At 42.7% G+C, this 20867-nt stretch overlaps 1 protein-coding gene across 1 annotated transcript in view; it reads left to right on the forward strand.

Annotated features, from left to right (window-relative positions):
• Nucleotides 1-18351, forward strand: part of LOC310775921 (NLR family CARD domain-containing protein 3-like) — an 88377-nt gene extending 70026 nt beyond the window's left edge. The window contains exons 10-11 of the mRNA XM_083636043.1: nucleotides 146-192; nucleotides 16095-18351. Of these exons, the coding sequence (XP_083492169.1) occupies nucleotides 146-192; nucleotides 16095-16627 (580 nt within the window). The 3' untranslated portion in view covers nucleotides 16628-18351. The remainder of the gene's footprint in view (nucleotides 1-145; nucleotides 193-16094) is intronic.
• The last annotated feature ends 2516 nt before the right edge of the window (nucleotides 18352-20867 follow it).

Here is a 20867-nt window from a genome sequence, read left to right on the forward strand (position 1 = left end):
TTCTCTGTCACATTGAGAAGATGAGGAATAATGCTTAATGTTTAATGGAGGACATGAGTGGAACTCCTTCATATTGAAGGTTATTAATGTCCATGTTTCCATCATCAAAGTGAATCTGCTGGTCTGACTTTGGCTATTCCTCCAGGGTGGACCATGATGGAGAGCAGTGGCTGACACCAGGCCTGAGGAAATGTAAGTGTGTATTTAGTTTGATTCATGAAAACAAAGAAACACATTCAACTACTAAGATAGAAAGTCCATCTACACCACATTCTTACAACTACAAAAGTGTATGTAAAAAAGAAATGGGATAGCAGCCATATTGGTAGCCTATTTACTATGCAAAGTAGAGTGCTATAGATAGATTCAATCATACATGAGTATTACAATGTGTTTCTAAAACTCAAAAACCATAAAATGGACACCGAGTTTACTAAAAGCATCAACAGTTATGTTAAAACTCATATTCAGGTAGTCGCCATCTTGGAAATATGCAGATTAGGGGTCCACACACATCTTCATTAGTAAAGATAAGCATTCCAACACCTTTCTAATGGTCAAAAAACATAAGATAGACACCAAGTCTGTATTTCTATCTCATCTCTTTCAAAAGTTATAGCCAAAATCTTTTTCGGACAGTGGTCATATTGGATCTGGCCGCCATGGTGACCCCGGGGGTCACCGGCTCGGGCACTCTGGCTCAATTGTTAGAGCATGCCCTGGGCTAATTCTGGGCAAAATCTGGTGCTTTTAGACTTGATTTGCATGAACTTAGCCTCAAATGTCCCTAAGTCCCGCAACTATTATGTTTTGCATGGTGTTATAAATCGAGTGATAACACACATTTAGCTACCATTGGTGCAATGCTCTCACATATTTTCTAACTCTAGATACCTTGCCAAAAATCAATATGAGCATTATTCCCAACCCTTCTGGCCCATGGACTAATATGTAGATAGATTTCTTTTGCAAGATTTTGAGAGTAAATTAGACACTTTTTTCAAATGTTTTTGAGTTTTACTATACCAAACCTGTTAAAATCATTAAAACAACCCTCTCAATCAATTCCTCATGCAGAAATCATACAGAAAAGTGGTGTCATTTGTCTCTGTATGACGTCTAGTTCAAAAGTTATGACCCTTATCCATTTTCATCAGACATCGCAATATGCCCGCAAAGATGGGACACTATTTCAACGGGGTAACAACAAAATTTGTTTATTAGACACCTTGAGGAGTACAAAAATCTATGTTAGAAAAATATATCTTTCGGGTGCGCGGGGACCCCCCGTTCCTACTAGACTAAGCATGTGTCAACTTTTTTGGCGTCTCCAAGTGAGAGGAAGGGTCTAACTCTGGCAATATTTCTGAAGTGGAAGAAGGCAACCTTTGTGACATTGTTTATATGAGATTTGAAGTTCAGCTCAGAGTCAATAAGAACACTTTTTTACTACATCCTTATTCTGAGTTGCCAGACTTCCCAGTCTTCTTGAGATCAGCTCTCTCTGACTGCTAATTCCAATGATCAATATCTCTGTCTTGTCTTCATTTAATTTAAGAATTGTTTTATCCATCCATTGTTTACTGGAGGAGAGACAGTTTAATAGAGGCTCAAGAGCCTATATTATACTATTAGCTGAAGTGAGCTGATAGTATTGAACATATTAAAGGCAGAAATCACAGCCAACAGCAGAACTGAATGCAACATTTATAAGTGCTTTTTCAATTGGTGAAGCGTCGTTATAAGAAGCATTTAGAAGAGAAAGTGCTTTTACACATAGACAAGATCCTTCAGTGACGCAAACAATGATCTTTATTAACGCTTACATTTAGAGATGCACCGATCGATCGGCACGTGACCGGAAATGGCCGATTTTCAGCTGATCGGCCCCAACCGGTGACCTGCGTCGTCAGTCTACATCCGATTCTGTGTGTCGGTCGGCTCCCCCCCTTTTTTCACGTGCATGCACCCTAAAGCAGCAAGACAGATGAGCTGCAGCCAAAAGGAAGCAGCCACCACACACACGCCAGCATCTCAGTGTGGACATTTTTCATCACCATCAGTGAAGACACAAAGCTCGCAGTTTGTCACACATGCAAGTTGAAAATAAGCCACGGAGGACCAACTGGTCTGGCCGAGTCCCGCTCAGCTGGACCGGCTCGTTCACCTCTCTCTGCTCCCTCGGTGCAGCAAAGCTGACTTGGCGAGGTGAATGTGAACATGGAGCCCTGTGTCCAGTATACAGAAGAGGACTATGCCTATTTGTTTTGTATTGTGAATAGAACGACGGACATAATAATAAAACAATTTAGTCCTAAGTGAATTATTGAGCTGCAGTAATGAATCAATTTAGTCCTAAGTGAATTATTGACCTGCAGTAATGAATCAATTTCGTCCTAAGTGAATTATTGACGTGCAGTAATGAATCAATTTAGTCCTAAGTGAATTATTCACCTGCAGTAATTGTAGAAACGGTCCATAATGGCCCACCGTCAGGCCTGTTCTTGGGGCAGTCGATGCCTACCAGCCGGCACGCCAACGACGTAATGATGATGACATCATCAACGATGACAATGATGTCATAGCATAGAGTTCACCTGTGAGGTCATCGGCGATGTCAGACATAACACCGATGATGTCATAGCTCCCTCGAACGTTGTGACATCACCAATGACGTGATGTCATACACCAAAATGCGGGCATATAAACAAGGTGTTCTGTGACGCTATGCTTGATTCCTGAGATTCCTTCTACTTCCATACATCTTCAGGTATTCTTACATCCCTAATAATGTCAACCATTAGCACAACCAAATCCGGACCCGAGCTGAGTCATGGCTATCTTACAACCAGCCAGGCCCTGATGACCGACTGCCTTACGCCCAGCCATGACACCAGTGGAATCTCAACCGCGTCCCAGGACCGACATGTCAGTCCCTATCTCCATCCCTGTGATTCTGATCGATCACAGCCCGTGAGCCCTCATCTAAGATCCAGCACACTTCACGAGGCAAGCCCAAAGGCTGCGCCCCCAGCAAGCACACAAGCTTCGCTACAGTAATGCATCAATTTAGTCCTAAGTGAATTATTGAGCTGCAGTAATGAATCAATTTAGTCCTAAGTGAATTATTGAGCTGCAGTAATGAATCAATTTAGTCCTAAGTGAATTATTGAGCTGCAGTAATGAATCAATTTAGTCCTAGGTGAATTATTGACCTGCAGTAATTAATCAATTTAGTCCTAAGTGAATTATTGACCTGCAGTAATGAATCAATTTAGTCCTAAGTGAATTATTGAGCTGCAGTAATGAATAGGACAACACATCACAAACTCCATAAAGTCATTCTCTCATAACCTTCAAGCGATACTGAGAGCAAAAGTCACAATTCTGATGCAAACAATAATGTCTACTTACAATAAATCAGGGCCATATTATGAATAGCCCTGGATCTAAAATAAAAAATAAATACAAATCTGCAGCTAATATTACTGTCATTCAAAGGCCGTGGCGGGCTTCACCTCTGATCTTCATCAAACTATTTGTCTCTGCCCATAGTGGAAATACCCAACCCGTTCTCACTCCGAGCACGTAGCATATTGATGCTTTGTCCCGTCCCTTGTGCGTCGCTTGTTACTAACATGGTACCCTTGAGCGACCCATGAAACGACTTGGGCTTTCCGACTAAACTCAATGTAAACCCATTGAAGTCATCTTTTATCTTTTATCTTTTTTATGGCAACTGCTCCCCCATTAGCCTAACTGCTCCCCCATTAGTCAACTGCTCCCCCATTAGGGTCTGGAGGAGCTAACCTCTCCCAGACCCTAACCCTAAACCTAACCTCTCCCACCACCCCCCATGCCTAAACCTAACCTCCCCCAGACCCTAACCCTAACCTCTCCCACCCCCCATGCCTAAACCTAACCTCCCCGAGACCCTAACCCTAAACCTAACCTCTCCCACCCCCACGCCTAAACCTAACCTCCCCCCAGACCCTAATGGGGGAGCAGTTGACTTTTAGTGTTTCAGTCAAAATTGTGATATTTGTGGTCAATTCTGCTTGAAAGATGCCTCACACGGGGCACCATTAAATGTTGTGCTCGTTATTTGGATTAAATGAAGCGGGGTAAAATAAAATATTAATAATCCGAAAAGTATTAGTATTTCATAAAATTATTAATGATCAAATATTTAATCCTTAACTCATTCATGGCTTTTTAGGACTGCCAATATTTAGCACAGGCCAAAGATTTTCATAATTGTTGGTCATCTTTCAAGACCCACAGTAAATTATCTATTAGCACCAAAGTGATTTGCAATACCTCAAAATGAAGATGTACGTCTCTGGGTTCACCAGGAAAAAAAAAGTGAGCTTTTAGCATGTTCTGTACTCTACTTATAGCCATTTATATACACCCTGTTTTCACCAAAAAGGTCTCTCTGAGAAGACAAACAGGAGAAAAGGCCATTTTTGTAAACGAGACAATCTCAGGCAGAACTCGCTCTCAATTCTTTTATTTTGAACTGTATTGACATCAGACATGTAAATATTATTCATTATGACACAAATGACAAAAAAATAATAATAATAATAATAATAAATATATATATATATATATATATATATATACATGAAGTGCTTTTTTTACATTCAACAATACAGTTTACTCAGTGTGAGTGAGTGTGCAGACAGACACACAGACAGACAGACAGACAGACAGACAGACAGACACACACACACACACACACACACACACACACATGATCCCCCTTTTATCTTCGTTACGTTGTTTCCGGGTCTGAGTACTGCTGGCGTCTGCTGCTGTGACTGCCGCTTCTGCCCGCCTTAGTTATTCTTAGCTGTTCGTGTGTTTATTTTGTTTCGTTCTGGTCCACCCGTCCTCGTCCATGTATCCCTGTCCTATCCTCCCTGCCGTTTGATCGTTCCCGTTTTCCCCTCGGCTATTCAACACGTCCTCACCACCCTCTGGATTACCCGTCAAACTGATCGATCATTTCCTCATTCCTCACATCTCTGGATTACTTTCTCGCTCTGCCCTACAGCAAGGCGACCAGTGCAGCGCGCCGAGGGGCGTTTCAATGGCGTTTCTCCTCTCTACAAGGAAGCGCGTTTCTCTGTTTTCTGTTTTTCCTCCTGCTCATTTCAAAACAACAGCTGCAGTATGTGTTTGATCGCGTGTTGTCGGCTTTGTCTTTGAGGCTAGGGACCTGATAACATGTCACAGGCTGGGGAAGTGTTTGAACTACGCGCTGCACTAATAAAAACAAAAACACGTCAAACACGTCATTGGCCCTCTGGGCTATTCCTGATAACACGTCAAAGACGTCTTTGGCCATGAATGAGTTAATAAGGATTAACCTAGGGGCACCACCTGTCATTTAACAGGACCCGATTACATTTAATCACAGTTAGTCTCTTTCTGAAGCGTACAGTCTTTCAAATCCTTAAACCGTGATTTACCACAACTATACCAAAATCACACTGAAACAGTTGGATTCAATTAAAAGTTGACACAATTTATTATGTGTAAAATAAAAGAGGGATATTGGCATTACAATCAACGCGTTTCTTTTATAACAGTTACATTCCAAAATCATCGACTTGTATAGAGGGGAAAATGTGAGGTGGGTTGGTGATCTCTGCATATGAGTGTAAGGTCACCGGATGGACACTAGATGGCGACAGAGTGCTGTGTGTTTGTGTATGTACTAGCTTTGTTCTCGTCACAAAATGGCGGACGCGTTAGCATCCGCCTAGCAAAACATGGTGGCTAGCTGGTCAGTGTAAAGGTGTGTGTGTGGGATAAGGGGATCACGTCACTTCACAGTATTATATCACTTCACAGTATTAAAACTTCAACAGTTCTTCTTATGCTAATCAATCCTAACTTCCGCCCGAACTAATAAAATGAAAAATTAGAGCCCGTCCCTTACTGTGCACAAGTTTTGAGTTCGGTTTGCGGGGGTCTCTTTCCAAGCGGGAGGAGACAGTGGTCTGGATGCGCGTCCGCTGTCCAGACGAGGAGGAGAGGTGAGGAAGGGAACAGACGGTCGGTCTCTGCGGGCCAAGCTGAGGTGCCTTCGGTCTGCTGGGAGGTGGCGATGCCAGCTTCGGTGTTCAGGAGAGGAGAGGATCTCAGAGCTAGCTTGCTCTGGGCAGGTAGCATTAGCCTGGTGGTGGCTATGCTAATCTTGGGGCCAGAGGAGTGGGGGCTGTGTCCCTCTCTCTCTGTAGAACAGACGTCCTGTTGCAGCGAGTGGCTACTTAGAACTGAAGTCAGGGTGACTTTTTCCTGGGTACAGTAGGACTGTCAAAGCGTGACTTTGTTGTAGATAAACCACTCAGATTCAAGTATTGGCTCAACTTATCTCACTCACAGAGAAGTTGGCTTTTGAGGAAGTTCGGTTGCCATGGCTACTATCAGATGTGGCTCAGCGTCCAGCTCCTTTATTGCCTTTCACCCAACTGTGGAATGTCTGTTGGTGAGGGTTCCTTTGTTCTGTGGGGGGTGTGCAGACCTATCCCACATTTGCCAGTCAGTTTACTTTTGTATCAGAGAGTCTCAATATAGTCACATATGGCCCTGTGAGGAAGCTTGTGTGCTTGCCTCGGGTGATGTGTGAAGTGTGCTGGATCGTAGTTGAGGGCTCACGGGCAGTGGTCGGTCAGAACCACAGAGATGTCGGTCCTCGGACGTGGTTGAAGGAATACCACTCGTGACCTGGCTGGTTGTAAGGCAGCCAGTCACCAGGACCTGGCTGGTTGTAAGGCAGCCAGTGACCGGGACCTGGCTGGTTGTAAGGCAGCCAGTGACCGAGACCTGGCTGGTTGTAAGGCAGCCAGTGACCAAGAGTGATCGGTCAGAACCACAGAGATGTCGGTCCTCGGATTCGGTCGTGGGAAGGGAAGACATTATGAAGTAGAAGAAAGAATACAGCGTCACAGAACACCTTGTTATATACACCCTCGTTGGTGATGTCACAACGTCCAGGGAGCTATGACATCATCGGTGACCCCGTAAAGTCCCGTCTGCCATCACAGTCAGCCTAGACCGTCTGACATCGCCGATGACCTCACAGGTGAACTCTGACGTCATCATTGATGATGTCACGGCGGTGTCATCGTCATTACGTCGTTGCCGCGTTGGTTCGTGGCCGTCAATTGCCCCAAGAACAGGCCTAGTGGTGGGCCATTATGGACCCTTTTCTACAGGCCCCAACAAGTATATAGTATACAGTTATATAAGTTGTAGTATACAGTACTACAGGACTTGTTCAAGTCCTCTTCTGTGTTGACTATTGATGTTGCGTTGTCTGACCATCTTTGCATCTTTTTTTAAATGGAAATCTCCCCTGAAAACATTAATAGGTCACAAATCGTTAAAAGACGAGACATTAATGCAGGCACCAGCGCGTTGTTTATGGAGACATTTTCTTTATCTCCTCCCACATCAGCTTCTGTCAATGACATTCTCGATAACTTCAATTCAACAATTCTGAATGCTATTGATAGTGTGGCGCCTGTTAGGTTAAAAATGCTGTCTGGCAAGATTAAAGCACCCTGCCGAAATTCTGCATCCGTTAGATGCAAAAAGAAAGATTGCAGGAAAGCTGAGCGTAAATGGCGGAAAACTAATCTTCACATTCACTATGATATTTACAAAGAAAGCCTTCACTCCTACAACCTCGAACTGAAAAGGTTGAGGCAATCATTCTTTTCCCATATAATTAACAAAAATGTGAACAATGCACGCACTCTATTTGCCACAGTTGATAGACTGACTAACCCGCCTCTCTGTGTAGCACCTGAGTTCCTCTCTACTGTCAAATGTAATGAGTTTGCTGCCTTTTTTACGGATAAAATTATTAATATCAGGCAGGCTATTAGTGGCTCCACACCAAGCAATGCTGTGACATCATCCTACCCGCAGATCCCTAGTTCGATAAATTTGTCCCAGTTCAGCATTATCGACCATGAGATCTTAGAGAAAACTGTGCAAGGCCTTATTAAATCATCTTCGTGCTCTCTCGATACCCTTCCAACAAGCTTTTTTTAAAGCGTTTATAACTGTCTGTCGTCGGACCTATTGCAAATAGTTACAGTAATAGCTGCCTTTTGACCGGCACTTTTCCTGAGTCCCTGAAAACTGCAGTTATTAAACCCCTACTAAAAAAGCGTAGCCTTGATGCATCGGTAATCAGTAACTACAGACCAATATCTAATCTCCCCTTTATAGCCAAAATATTTGAAAAGGTTGTTTACCTACAACTCAATAGATTCCTAACCTCAAATGATCTCCTAGATAAACTCCAATCAGGCTTTCGCCCCCATCACAGCACAGCAACCGCGCTTACTAAAGTCATAAATAACATCAGAATGAACACAGACTCAGGCAAAAATTCGATTCTAGTGCTACTGGATCTTAACGCTGCATTTGACACTGTTGACCACTCAATTTTATTGGACAGACTGGAAAACTGGGTTGGGCTATCGGGTACGGTCCTCCAGTGGTTCAAGTCCTATCTTCAAGACAGGAAGTACTTCGTCTCCATTGACAATTACACATCTGACCTAACTAGGATGACTTGTGGGGTGCCTCAAGGATCCATTATGGGGCCCATTCTCTTCAACCTTTATATGCTCCCTCTAGGCCTAATTATGCAAAAAAACAAAGTAGCCTATCATAACTACGCAGACGACACTCAGTTGTATATAACTCTTTCCTCAGCTGACTATGCCCCCATATAATCATTGTGCCAGTGCATTGATCAAATAAATAACTGGATGTGCCAGAATTTCCGACAGCTAAACAAAGACAAAACAGAGGTGATCGTCTTTGGCCCCAAAGAACAAAGGCTTAAAATCACTGTACACCTTGAGTCTCGATCCCTGAAGCCTAAGGATCAAGTCAAAAATCTTGGCGTTATTATTGATTCCGATCTCAACCTTAACTCCCACATTAAGTCAATCAGAAAATCAGCTTTTTATCATCTTAAAAATATAGCAAGAATTAGGGGATACATGTCCAGACAGGATCTAGAAAAACTAATTCACGCCTTCATTTATAGTAGGTTAGACTACTGCAATAGCCTTTTTTCTGGTCTCTCCAAAAAAGAACTTAGGCAACTTCAACTCATTCAGAATGCTGCTGCTAGAGTTCTAACGAAGACTAAGAAAGCTGATCATATCACTCCAGTTCTTAAGTCCTTACACTGGTTGCCAGTGTGTCATAGAATAGATTTTAAAATACTGTTATTAGTCTATAAATCACTTAATGGCCTAGGCCCAAAATACATAGCTGAATTACTCCCACGCTACGAACCGTCTAGAACTCGTAGGTCAACAGGGTCCAGCTTATTAACTGTCCCTAGGATCAAATCAAATCATGGGAAGGCTGCATTTACCCACTATGCTTCTGATAGCTGGAACAAATTGCCTGAAAACCTCAGATCTGCCCCAACCTTACTTACTTTTAAAAATACACTAAAGACTTTTATGTTTACCGTCGCTTTTAACTCATTGAGTGCCAATGACGACAATCGTCGTCAATTCAAATAGTAACGTAGAGTGCCAATGACGACGATTGTCGTCAATTGCGTTTTTTGACGGTGGGACGTGGATCAAAGCCTGATACATCTCCTGTAAAAATTTGGGGCATGTTGAATGTGTATAACCTATTTTACGGACCCATTAGGTGGCGACAGTGCTCTCCGGATTAGAGAAAGATGAGAAAAAAGAGTAGAAGAAGCCGTGTGGGGAAACGGAAATGCTGTAACGTTAGCTGTGCCTGTGAACAGCAACCAATCTGCTGCCACAATTGAGCCCCTCCGTCTCCGCTGCGATAGCCCATCCACATGATTAGTGGCCAGAAAAGGAGCACGACACCAGCGTCTTTCTGAAAAGCCAAATCATTCTCAGTTGGAAGCGCTGGGAGCCGGCGAACAAAAACGGCGGAACGATGTGAAAATAGAGCTGGGTGCAGCCAGCGCACTTTGAAACGTGCAGAGCAAACGTGCAGCAGAGAGCCACCAGAGACACTCCCACGGAGGAGGAGGGGTGAGGGGGGTGGGGCACGCAGGGCACCATACAACACGTACCGACCCAGACAGCAGGCTCGATGGACAGATTGGCAAAACACAAGCTAGAATAGCCTATCTGATGCCCACCAGCAAGACCAGCAAGAAGGCCAGCGCTGCTGGTTGCAGCTAAAAAATATTATTTTGCCATCAAAATTCCTTTGTTTTCGCTCTTTTATTGAAGGAAATTATTTTTGAGGTGTCACTACATCAGAAAATATTAGCTTCAGAGTCAGTGATGTGCTTGAAATGCTTCATTTCACAAAAGGCTCATTATCTCAGCTTCTAATTTGAAACGTCTGTTTTTGCTGAAATCAACCTATCTTCTCCGGCTGATAACTAAAGAACGGAAAATGATATCAATAAACTTTTTTTTGCTGATGATAGAAGAGAGTCTCATCATTCTTCGGGCATGTTCGGTGTTTACATAGTAATATCTGACAATATTCTGTGGGCCTCGAGAAATCACTGAAAACGCTCTGAAAGGGCTGGCACTGGGAGCATCCGTTTTCCAAAAGTGGCTGGCACTCAATGAGTTAACTGCTGACAGCTACTATGCAAACCAATGAGTCCTCTATAAGTTTTTAGCTCTTTTTGCAACTGCTGCGCCTGTTGCTTAATGCACTTTTTATACTATTTTTTTAAGTTTTGTTGTGATGCTTTTAAATGTCCATTTTATTCTCTTCTTTTCTTTTCTTTTCTTTTCCTGTCAACCATTTTATGTGAAGCACTTTGAATTGCCTCTGTGTATGAAATGTGCTATACAAATAAACTTGACTTGACTTGACTTGACAGTATACAGTAGTAGTTATATAAGTTGTATTATAAAACGGCTCTCTCAAATCAAGCAATCTGATTGGTTCACAGCCATTGTATAAATCCAATAACCGAGTCCAATAACCCATGGCCATGGGTTATTGGACTCGGTTATTGGTTGCCATGGCAACTCTCTTACTAAAAGCCTTTGGTTTAAAAAAAAACAAATGGCGGAGACAGCTGTCAGATCCTTGTGAATCGATCTTCGCTTATAACTTTACTAATACTTGCAGAAAATGATGTTTTGTACAAGAATAGATGCGGGCTAATGTCTTCTTTGCAAAAGAAAGGCTGTTAACCCCGCATTTAACTCCGCATTTAACCCCGTAACGTTAGTTGGTGTCAGCTTTGCAGAGAGCATTCAGCTTCTCAACAAGCGCTGAGAATGCAGCGCTGCGGCTCGAGCTGCCTGTCGGGGTTTCCAGAAAAATCTCAGCTACTCAGAAAGCGCCAGGATTGGCCAATGTCAACTTCAGTCTCCAGAACGATCCAATCAAATCACCCGCATGTTCTTGCGGTCCCGCCTTACAGTAGTGTTTCAACTGACTCTATCAGAATGACATGCCAGTCGGAGTCGGACTTATAGTATTATTATTATTATTATATTATCATACTTGGAAACCGTTTTATAAAAGCAATATAGCACTCGAGCAGCGTGTGTTGTGGAATATATCCTGCTGATAAACTGTTATCCCACTCGGCCTGCAGCCTCGTGGGATAACAGTTTATCAGCAGGATATATTCACCACAACACACTTGCTCTCGTGATATATTGCTTAAGTATACAGTATACAGTAGTAGTTAAGTATATAAGTTGTAGTATACAGTATACTGTAGTTATAGAAGTTGTAGTATACAGTATACAGTAGTTATATAAGTTGTAGTATACAGTATACAGTATAGTAGTTATATATGTTGTAGTATACAGTATACAGGATAAACTTGTTATGAAAAGGTGAAATTAGCTATAGACCAAAACTGTGTTTTGCCTCCAACTGGAAACATGTTTAATCCTGTTACAAAGTCGTGCATTTTAACATGGGGTGAATGCCTACTGTACCCAGCCCCAAGTGGCCATTCGAGGAACTACAGCTTTCAGGAACACTTGACTTGACTTCAGGTTGCCCACTGTCGCACACAGACACACACACACACACACACACACACACACACGCATACACACACACACACGCCCTCTCTTTCGCGCGCACAATCGCTCACTCACTCGTGTCTTCACTGTTCGTTCATTCATCATCATTTCAGGAACACAGATGTCACTGTCGCACGCACGCACAGACACACACACACACACACACACACACACACACATAGGCGCGGACTGGATAATCGGGCACGCCGATGCCCGCTGGCCTGGCCTGGCATGGCCTGCAAAAAAGAAAAGAAAAGAAAAGTGTGTGTGTGTGCCCGCAGTCAGGCCACTCAGGACACCTCGACACCCGCAGTTTTTGTCACGCGTGGGTTATGGATTCCTAGCAGCCACGGTGCAAACACACTAACATCCACAGTATTTATCTGTGGCAATAAAGCCTATGCTTTTCTTCCAACAAATTGGACCGGTTCGTGTTACATTGCTCATCACATCCCCCACATGTACATTAACGATACACTAATCCACAAGCATGCTTACTATCCCCACCGAGTGAAACCAGGCCAGGCGCCGCCTACTGGTTTACTAGTGGTTTAATTACTTTATTAGTTAGTCTGAAGTAGGGGTGTCACGATATATCGCGATATCGAAACGTCACGATATCGATATCGTCAGAAAAAAATGATATTGTAAAAAATAAAATAAAAAATGTTTTGCTCCTGAATAATAATAGAACAAATTTAGCAGAATCAACACGCATGAGTGAGGGGGTAGACTACTGGCATGGCAAAACAGCTCAAGGGGTACATAAGATGACATAAGTTTAGGGACCATTGAGCATGAGTTATTTAAGAAATAGATTGTATACTTTATTTATCTTTCACCATGCAACCAACATTTAGTTTGTGACAGTGTGACACATTCTATTGCAAGAGAAGCATTATCTTCCATGTTGTTTTCTAGTTATTATAATAACAATTTCCAAAAACAGCATTTGTTTTGTATTTTGTGTATTTCAAATGAAAGACTATTTTTCCAGTATTTTCCCAGGGCTCCCTGGAAAAGAGGTTTCGATTTCAACGGGACTCACATGGTTAAATAAATGATAAATAAATACATAAAAATTATTTACTTTTGTTAAAAAAAATATTGTTAAAATATCATATCGTTATCGTGAACCCAATATCGTGTATCGTATCGTATCGTGAAATTAGTGTATCGTGACACCCCCAGTCTGAAGTAATAATTACACCTCAGGGTTAAAGTGGGTGCATCTCATTGTAAAATTGGACTCAGAAGCTTGGAACCATGAAAATATGGACAGAGCCACCGTGATGTCACTCATTCATTTCCGGACTCTTGTGTTGGAGCCTTGAGTTTTGCATTGCTCAACACTTGGCTATAGGCTATAGAGACTAAAACCATTGTTGGCCTAATTTCTCAGAAACAGAGGTTGGGGCTTGAGCAGAACACACTACTATGTCTTTAATGTTAGGGGCTTGCTTAAACAGGAAGATGTTTAATGAAACTGAGAATATGTCAGTGTTTATAATAGGTTAGACTACTGCAATAGCCTTTTTTCTGGTCTCTCCAAAAAAGAACTTAGGCAACTTCAACTCATTCAGAATGCTGCTGCTAGAGTTCTAACGAAGACTAAGAAAGCTGATCATATCACTCCAGTTCTTAAGTCCTTACACTGGTTGCCAGTGTGTCATAGAATAGATTTTAAAATACTGTTATTAGTCTATAAATCACTTAATGGCCTAGGCCCAAAATACATAGCTGAATTGCTCCCATGCTACGAACCGTCTAGAACTCTTAGGTCAACAGGGTCCAGCTTATTAACTGTCCCTAGGATCAAATCAAATCGGAAGGCTGCATTTACCCACTATGCTTCTGCTAGCTGGAACAAATTGCCTGAAGACCTCAGATCTGCCCCAACCTTACTTACTTTTAAAAATAGACTAAAGACTTTTATGTTTACCGTCGCTTTTAACTGCTGACAGCTACTATGCAAACCCAATGAGTCCTCTATAAGTTTTTAGCTCTTTCTGCAACTGCTGCGCCTGTTGCTTAATGCACTTTTTATACTCTTTTTTTAAAGTTTTGTTGTGATGCTTTTAAATGTCCATTTTATTCTCTTCTTTTATTTTATTTTCCTGTCAACCATTTTATGTGAAGCACTTTGAATTGCCTCTGTGTATCAAATGTGCTATACAAATAAACTTGACTTGACTTGACTTGACTTTATTATTATTGTTATTGTTATTGTTATGACGTGTAGTTCTTAAGCCTGTGGAGAATAACGCATCTGATCACTCTTCCTTAAATAAAGTTTGCTGTGAAGTGTTTGTACAGAGGCATGGTTTTGGTTTTACTTCTTCATATTATACTTGCAGTTATCTAGGCAATGTTGATGTTTCTATTAGTGAACAAATAGGTAACATGTATCATCGCGTTAGCATTATATTCACTAAATCTTGCTTCAAACGGCCCAAATTGGGCTTCAAACGGCCCAAATGTTTCACGCGTGTCGGCCCGTATCGGCCTGGCCTGCTTGGTATCTAATGCCCGGCCTGAATTATGATCCCAGTCCGCCCCTGCACACGCACACACACACACACACACACACACACACACACACACACACACACACACACACACACACACACACACACACACACACACATAGTTTATCTCGCTCTCTCTCTCTCACTCTCACACACACACACACACACACACACACACACACACACACAGGTTCTCTCTCTCTCTTTCTCTCTCTCTCTCTCTCTCTCTCTCTCTCTCTCACATATACACACACACACAGACACACACACACACACACACACACACACACACACACACACACCCCCAGTATTTTATTTTTCAGAGCATAAGAACAAAGACTAGCTCAGACACAGGAAGAATAAAAAAGACTTTCATATATTATCAACATTCCAACACCAAAATGTGGTGGTGCTGTACCAGCCACACAAGGTGTTTATGTGATGTGCTTATACAAGGTGTTGCAAATGGTATACCACACAAGTGGTCCATGAGAGAACAACTGGGCAAGTTACTTGTCGCTTTTAACCTTGTCAAAGTAAGCCACGGGTTCCATGATAGTTGAAAATTTCTTCCGTGAGTTGGTCCTCAGGAACCTAGCTCAGTCTCTCTCCATACATCTAACTGAGCCCATGTCCATCAGCCAGAGCTGAAAGGAAGGTGGAGATGGGAATATCTCATTTTAAATTACTAGCTCACTCACTCAGCATTGCAATCTGGGTTTGCTAAACCCTGATGTCATCTGCTATTAATTTATGTGTTTACTTTTGCTACTAGGACATCCAAGCAAGTTCTGACAGGGAGCAATGCCATTGGAGCATTGGACAAACACATTTGCATATTTATCCCAGCATGCTTTGTTCCTTACAAACTTTTGACAGGAAAATAACCAAATTAAATAAGTGGTGGGTGGAAATAACCATTAGCTTATTCTTAGTTAAACATGCAGTTTTGGAACATTCAATAAATACAAATAAAAAAACTATGACTCGACACCCTAAGTGATACACACATGTTATGAGAGTGGAATATATACCCATCACACCAATATCCGTTTCAGTGTAGAATGGTTAGTTCCTTGCTCAGTTAAGCAGTACATCTTGTTTTCTTATTTGGCCAGACAGAGACGGGGAATGGGCGGGCCTGGCCCGGTCTGGCAACACACACACACACACACACACACACACACACACACACACACACTAAGACACTGCAACACACACACACACACACACACACACACACACACACACACTAAGACACTGCAACACACACACACACACACACACACACACAGAATATGGCACAGCAACACACACACACACACACACACACACACACACACACACTAAGACACTGCAACACACACACACACACACACACACACACAGTCAGTTGCAATGAGTCCAACACAATGAATGTCCATGTGTGGACAATAAAGACATTCTATTCTATTCTATTCTATTCTATAAGCTGCTGCTGTGTTGTGTCTTGTTGTCTCATCAGATGCCTGTGAACTCACACTGGACCCAAAGTCAGCACACAGATTCCTCCTCCTGTCTGAAGACAACAGAAAGGTGATGAGGGTGAAAGAGCAGCAGTCATATCCTGATCATCCAGAGAGATTTGATGGCTGGGTTCAGGTGCTGTGTAGAGATGGTCTGACTGGTCGCTGTTACTGGGAGGTGGAGAGGACAGGAGAGGTTGAGATAGGAGTGACTTACAGAGGAATCAGAAGGAAAGGACAGGGTGATGACTGCAGGATTGGATGTAATGAAAAGTCCTGGTGTCTGTGGTGCTCTGATGATCATTACAATGCCTGGCACAATAACAAAGCAACAGGCATATCTCCCCCCTCCCCCTCTAACAGAGTAGCAGTGTATCTGGACTGGCCTTCTGGCTCTCTGTCCTTCTACATAGTTTCCTCTGACACACTGATGCACCTCCACACCTTCACCTCCACCTTCACTGAACCACTTTACCCTGCGTTTGAGTTTAACACAGGTGGCTCAATGTTTCTGTGTCAGATAGAGGAGTGAGAGAGAAACACTCACACTGTGACCAAACACAGCTGCTGAGATGATGCTCACTCTGTACAGGATCACACACCTCTACCCCTCTCTGTGTCTGTCTCTCTCTTTCTCTCTCTCTCTCTGTGTGTCTCTCTCTGCTTCTCTCTGTTTCTGTCTCTCGCTCTCTCTGCTTCTCTCTGCGTGTCTCTCTCTCTCTCTCTCTAGCCGTTTTCCCACATGCGTACCGGAAAATTACCTGTAAGTCTATATCGGACATTTCCCTTCACACTTCGGCTCGCGCATGTGGGAATCTATCAGCGAATTTGCCAGTATGTTGGGGGGGGAGGGGGGAGCTTGGGGGGTCGGAAAAACTCGAAATAACTTCGCTTGTCAGTTGTCACACAATAAATCACACTCGTTTGACTTAAGAGCAGCGTCAAGCCGCCAGCGTAATAAACACAGCCGATTTACCCCTCCCCTCTCTGCTCGAGAGCAGCAGCCACGGACAGACACAGCGAGAAAGGCTTGCAAGCTGCTCAACGCTTGTATGTATGTAGAGAAAGCAAATGCACAAGCGAAATCTGGAAGTAGTTTGCTTTGATGTGCGTGAATGATTAGATGATGCACTTTGAAGAAGTTGGGATCCGTGTCTGAGAGAAATAGTTGCTGGTTCGATGTTTATCCATTCACCTGCGTCGCGTTGAAGCACTTTTTACAGACTGGCTTCGTTTGATGTGTCCGGGGTTGCCTTCGGAAATCAGCAAGCTGACATACTGCTCTTATTAGGCTATCACAAGATCATTTCGCCAGTTTGCTTTAATGTGCGCGAATGATTAGATAATGCCCGCTGGAACATTAAGCAACGTGTGTAGGCTACTCCTCGCCCATGATTGAAGGACCGCTGTCGCGGAAAATGACTGGACCCGTTTCCACTTGCGTCCCCTTAAGAGCATACCGCTCTTCTGACTGGCTAGAAACTGGTGAAATGTCGGGGACGACGGGGTCACGCTTATACCGGCACGGCGCCTTTCTCACATGCAGGCATTACACCACGTTCCGGTCATTTTGCGGTACAAAGCGCATGTGGGAAAAGGGCTTCTCTCTCTCTGCCTCTCTCTGTGTCTGTCTCTCTCTCTCCCTTTCTCGCTCTGCTGCTCTGTGTGTGTGTGTGTGTGTGTGTGTGTCTAATTCTCTCTCTGTTTCTCTCTGTGTGTCTCTCTCTCTCTCTCTCTCTCTCTGCTTCTCTCTCTGTGTGTGTGTGTGTGTGTGTGTGTGTGTGTGTGTGTGTGTGTGTGTGTGTGTGTGTGTGTGTGTGTGTGTGTGTGTGTGTGTGTGTGTGTGTGTGTGTGTCTCTCTCTCTCCATGACCATCGTGAATTACAGTGTTGCCAAAGCACATGGTAATACAGACGGAGGGGAAAATACAGTTTGTAACAAACAAAACACAAAACCTTATGTTACTGTAACATTATATAGTTCAAACAACAACCATGTCAACAATGAAATATACATTGATTGTGTTTGAAATGGAGAGAAGGAAGGAATTTTCGCTCTCCCTTTCTCTGTCTCTCTCCCTTTCTCTCCGTCTCTCCCTTTCTCTGTCTCTCTCTCCCTTTCTCTCTGTGTGTGTCTCTCTCTGTCTCTCTCTTTCTCTCCGTTTCTCGGTCTCTCTCTCTCGGTCTCTTTCTCTCTCTTGTTTCTCTCCCTGTTTCTCTCTATGTGTCTCTCTCTCTCTCTCTCTCTCTCTCTGTCTCTGTCAAATAAATTCAAATGGCTTTATTGGCATGACGTAACACTGTACTTATTGCCAAAGCAAATGTTTAGACATTGAAAAGCTAAACATTAATTGAATTGAACATTAATTAATTAATTAATTAATTAAAGCAATAAATGATCTGTTGTTAGATATAGCAGAAAGAAACTACGGGACAGGTCACATGGTCTGTTGTCATATATGCTGTAACAGCAACGTGTGTTGGGAGTCTCTCTCTCTCTCTCTCTCTCTCTCTCTCTCTCTCTCTCTCTGTGCTGTCCATCATGTCTTTTTTATGTGAATACTAATGCGCAACTTGGTAAATATGTATTTGCATCACATGATCTGTGCTTCTCCTCATAATGGATTTGGATTGGGCTCCATCCCAACAACAGACATGTGACTTAGAACATTAAATGTATCAGATTTGACGAGACAGAATCAGCTTATTGTGTAAATAATCTAAAATGTGTAGTATGTATATCATGTATGTTAATGTTGTCAAGTGAAAAGCATCTACTATGATATATTATACTGTGATGATGCTATGTAACACCCTTTGAGACATTATGATAAGAGGCTATAAACATACAGTAACTGAACTAACATAACTATTGTTTTTCATATGCCAGTTAGTTATTGATGATTATTGATAGCTTATTGATGACTATTGAACAGTTATTCAGAGCTCAACAGGCTACATGAGATGAGTCCCAACTGTGTGTGTGTGATATTTTAACTTGTAATTGTTAATTAACCATTTGATTGAAAAGATTAGATTACAATAAACATCAGATTTTTTAACTGAACTAAACAAATCTTTAAAGATAACATATTAAAAGGATACAGGAATGAGGTACAAAGATGAGGACTTGTAAGAAGTCGTGCTGTTTCGTTGGTTGTATTTTCCATGCATTTGGTCTTTCTTGTTCCTTTGTTAGGGTTTGAAATTATTTGATGTTAATTGTGATTTGATTGATAAAGTAGTAAGAAGGGGTAGGACTAGAACAGTTTTGGACTTCATCCTAAGTACTTTTCGACCACATTTGTGTTGAAACTGAAACTTGGATTGTCCATTGCTGTTTCCAATTACATTTTTTCTTATTTTTTATTCTTATTTTTTCTTCGTTTATTTTATGTATTTTTATCCTTTTAACATTGTTCGAAATAAATTAAATCAGTCAATCAAAACTAACTGAACTATTGTTTTTAATATGCGAGTTAGTTAGTGATCATTATTGATAGCTTATTGATGATTATTGATCAGTTATTCAGAGCTCAACAGGCTACATGAGATGAGCCCCAACTGTGTGTGTGTGTGTGTGTGTGTGTGTGTGTGTGTGTGTGTGTGTGTGTGTGTGTGTGTGTGTGTGTGTGCGCGCGCGCACGTGCGTGCGTGATATTTTAACTTGCAACATCAATTCAATTCAAATTCAATCAACATTTGATTGAAAAGTTTAGATTACAATAAACATCAGATTCTTATGACATTTTGGGCCCTATCTTCCCAACGGCGGTAATTTTGCGTTAGCGCCCATTTTGCGCTGGAATAGCGCCACGCAAAGCCCTAATTGTGGGCATGTCGGCCCGCTGCGCGTCACGTCATCTCGGCGCACATCTCCGTATAGGCGTGTTTATGCCCAAAAGCATTGTGGAGGTGTGGTCATGCCCATAACAACCACAGTGTCACGTCAGCAGCTTCCTCCTTCACTGAGAGGGACTAGAGTGAGAGAGAAAGAGGGAGAGAGAAAAAATAGCCTAGATGGGGAGAGGGAGAGAGAGAGAGATGTGAGGCTGTCATGCATAGAAATCAAATAACGTGCTCATGCCCACCTGTGAATCACCTGTGTATTATTGCCATTTCACACGCTGAAAAGGGGCTGCTGCCCAAATGTCTGTATGCTTATCCCTTTTCGGGCTCTCTTCTATCTCCGCTGCAGTAATATATGCGTAATTACGCAGCGTACTGAGAGCTGCGATGAGTGATGCTGCTCTATTTGAAGAAGTTGAATTTTGTTCCACCAGCACACATTTTATTAATCAACTATTTTCTATTCGTTTCTATTAATATATATACATCAAATCCCACCAATTTAGTCTGTCATTTTCCCCTTGGCGCACATAAAGACACATGCTTCCGTCATTGTCTGCTGATGGCGAGAGGGACTTCAGCTGCCATCCGCGCTGTGGAGAAGCTGGTCTTACATGCGTGCAATTGCAGGGAAAGAGGTTACTGGCCGGACACAGGTGTTGTGCGAAAAAATGATGCGTTTTGAATTGGATTAGGGGAACTAGGGTCTGGCGGGGCGGGAGTCTGTGTGCGCCGGGTGCTGGAGGGGGGTCTCCCCCGAGAAGGTGGGAGCTGGACGGGTATGCAGGCTTGGTGGTGGGGTGGGTGTGGGTGTGGGTCGGTGCCCTGTGTGTTTTGGGCCGGCCAGGGTGGGGAGAGGCAGCTTGGCACAACAGCGTCACAACTTTCTCAAAATCAATCTATTGTTACCTAACACCACAAACC

The sequence above is a fragment of the Poromitra crassiceps genome (assembly GCF_964638095.1).
Source record: "Poromitra crassiceps genome assembly, chromosome: 4".
NCBI classification, from domain to species: domain Eukaryota; kingdom Metazoa; phylum Chordata; class Actinopteri; order Beryciformes; family Melamphaidae; genus Poromitra; species Poromitra crassiceps.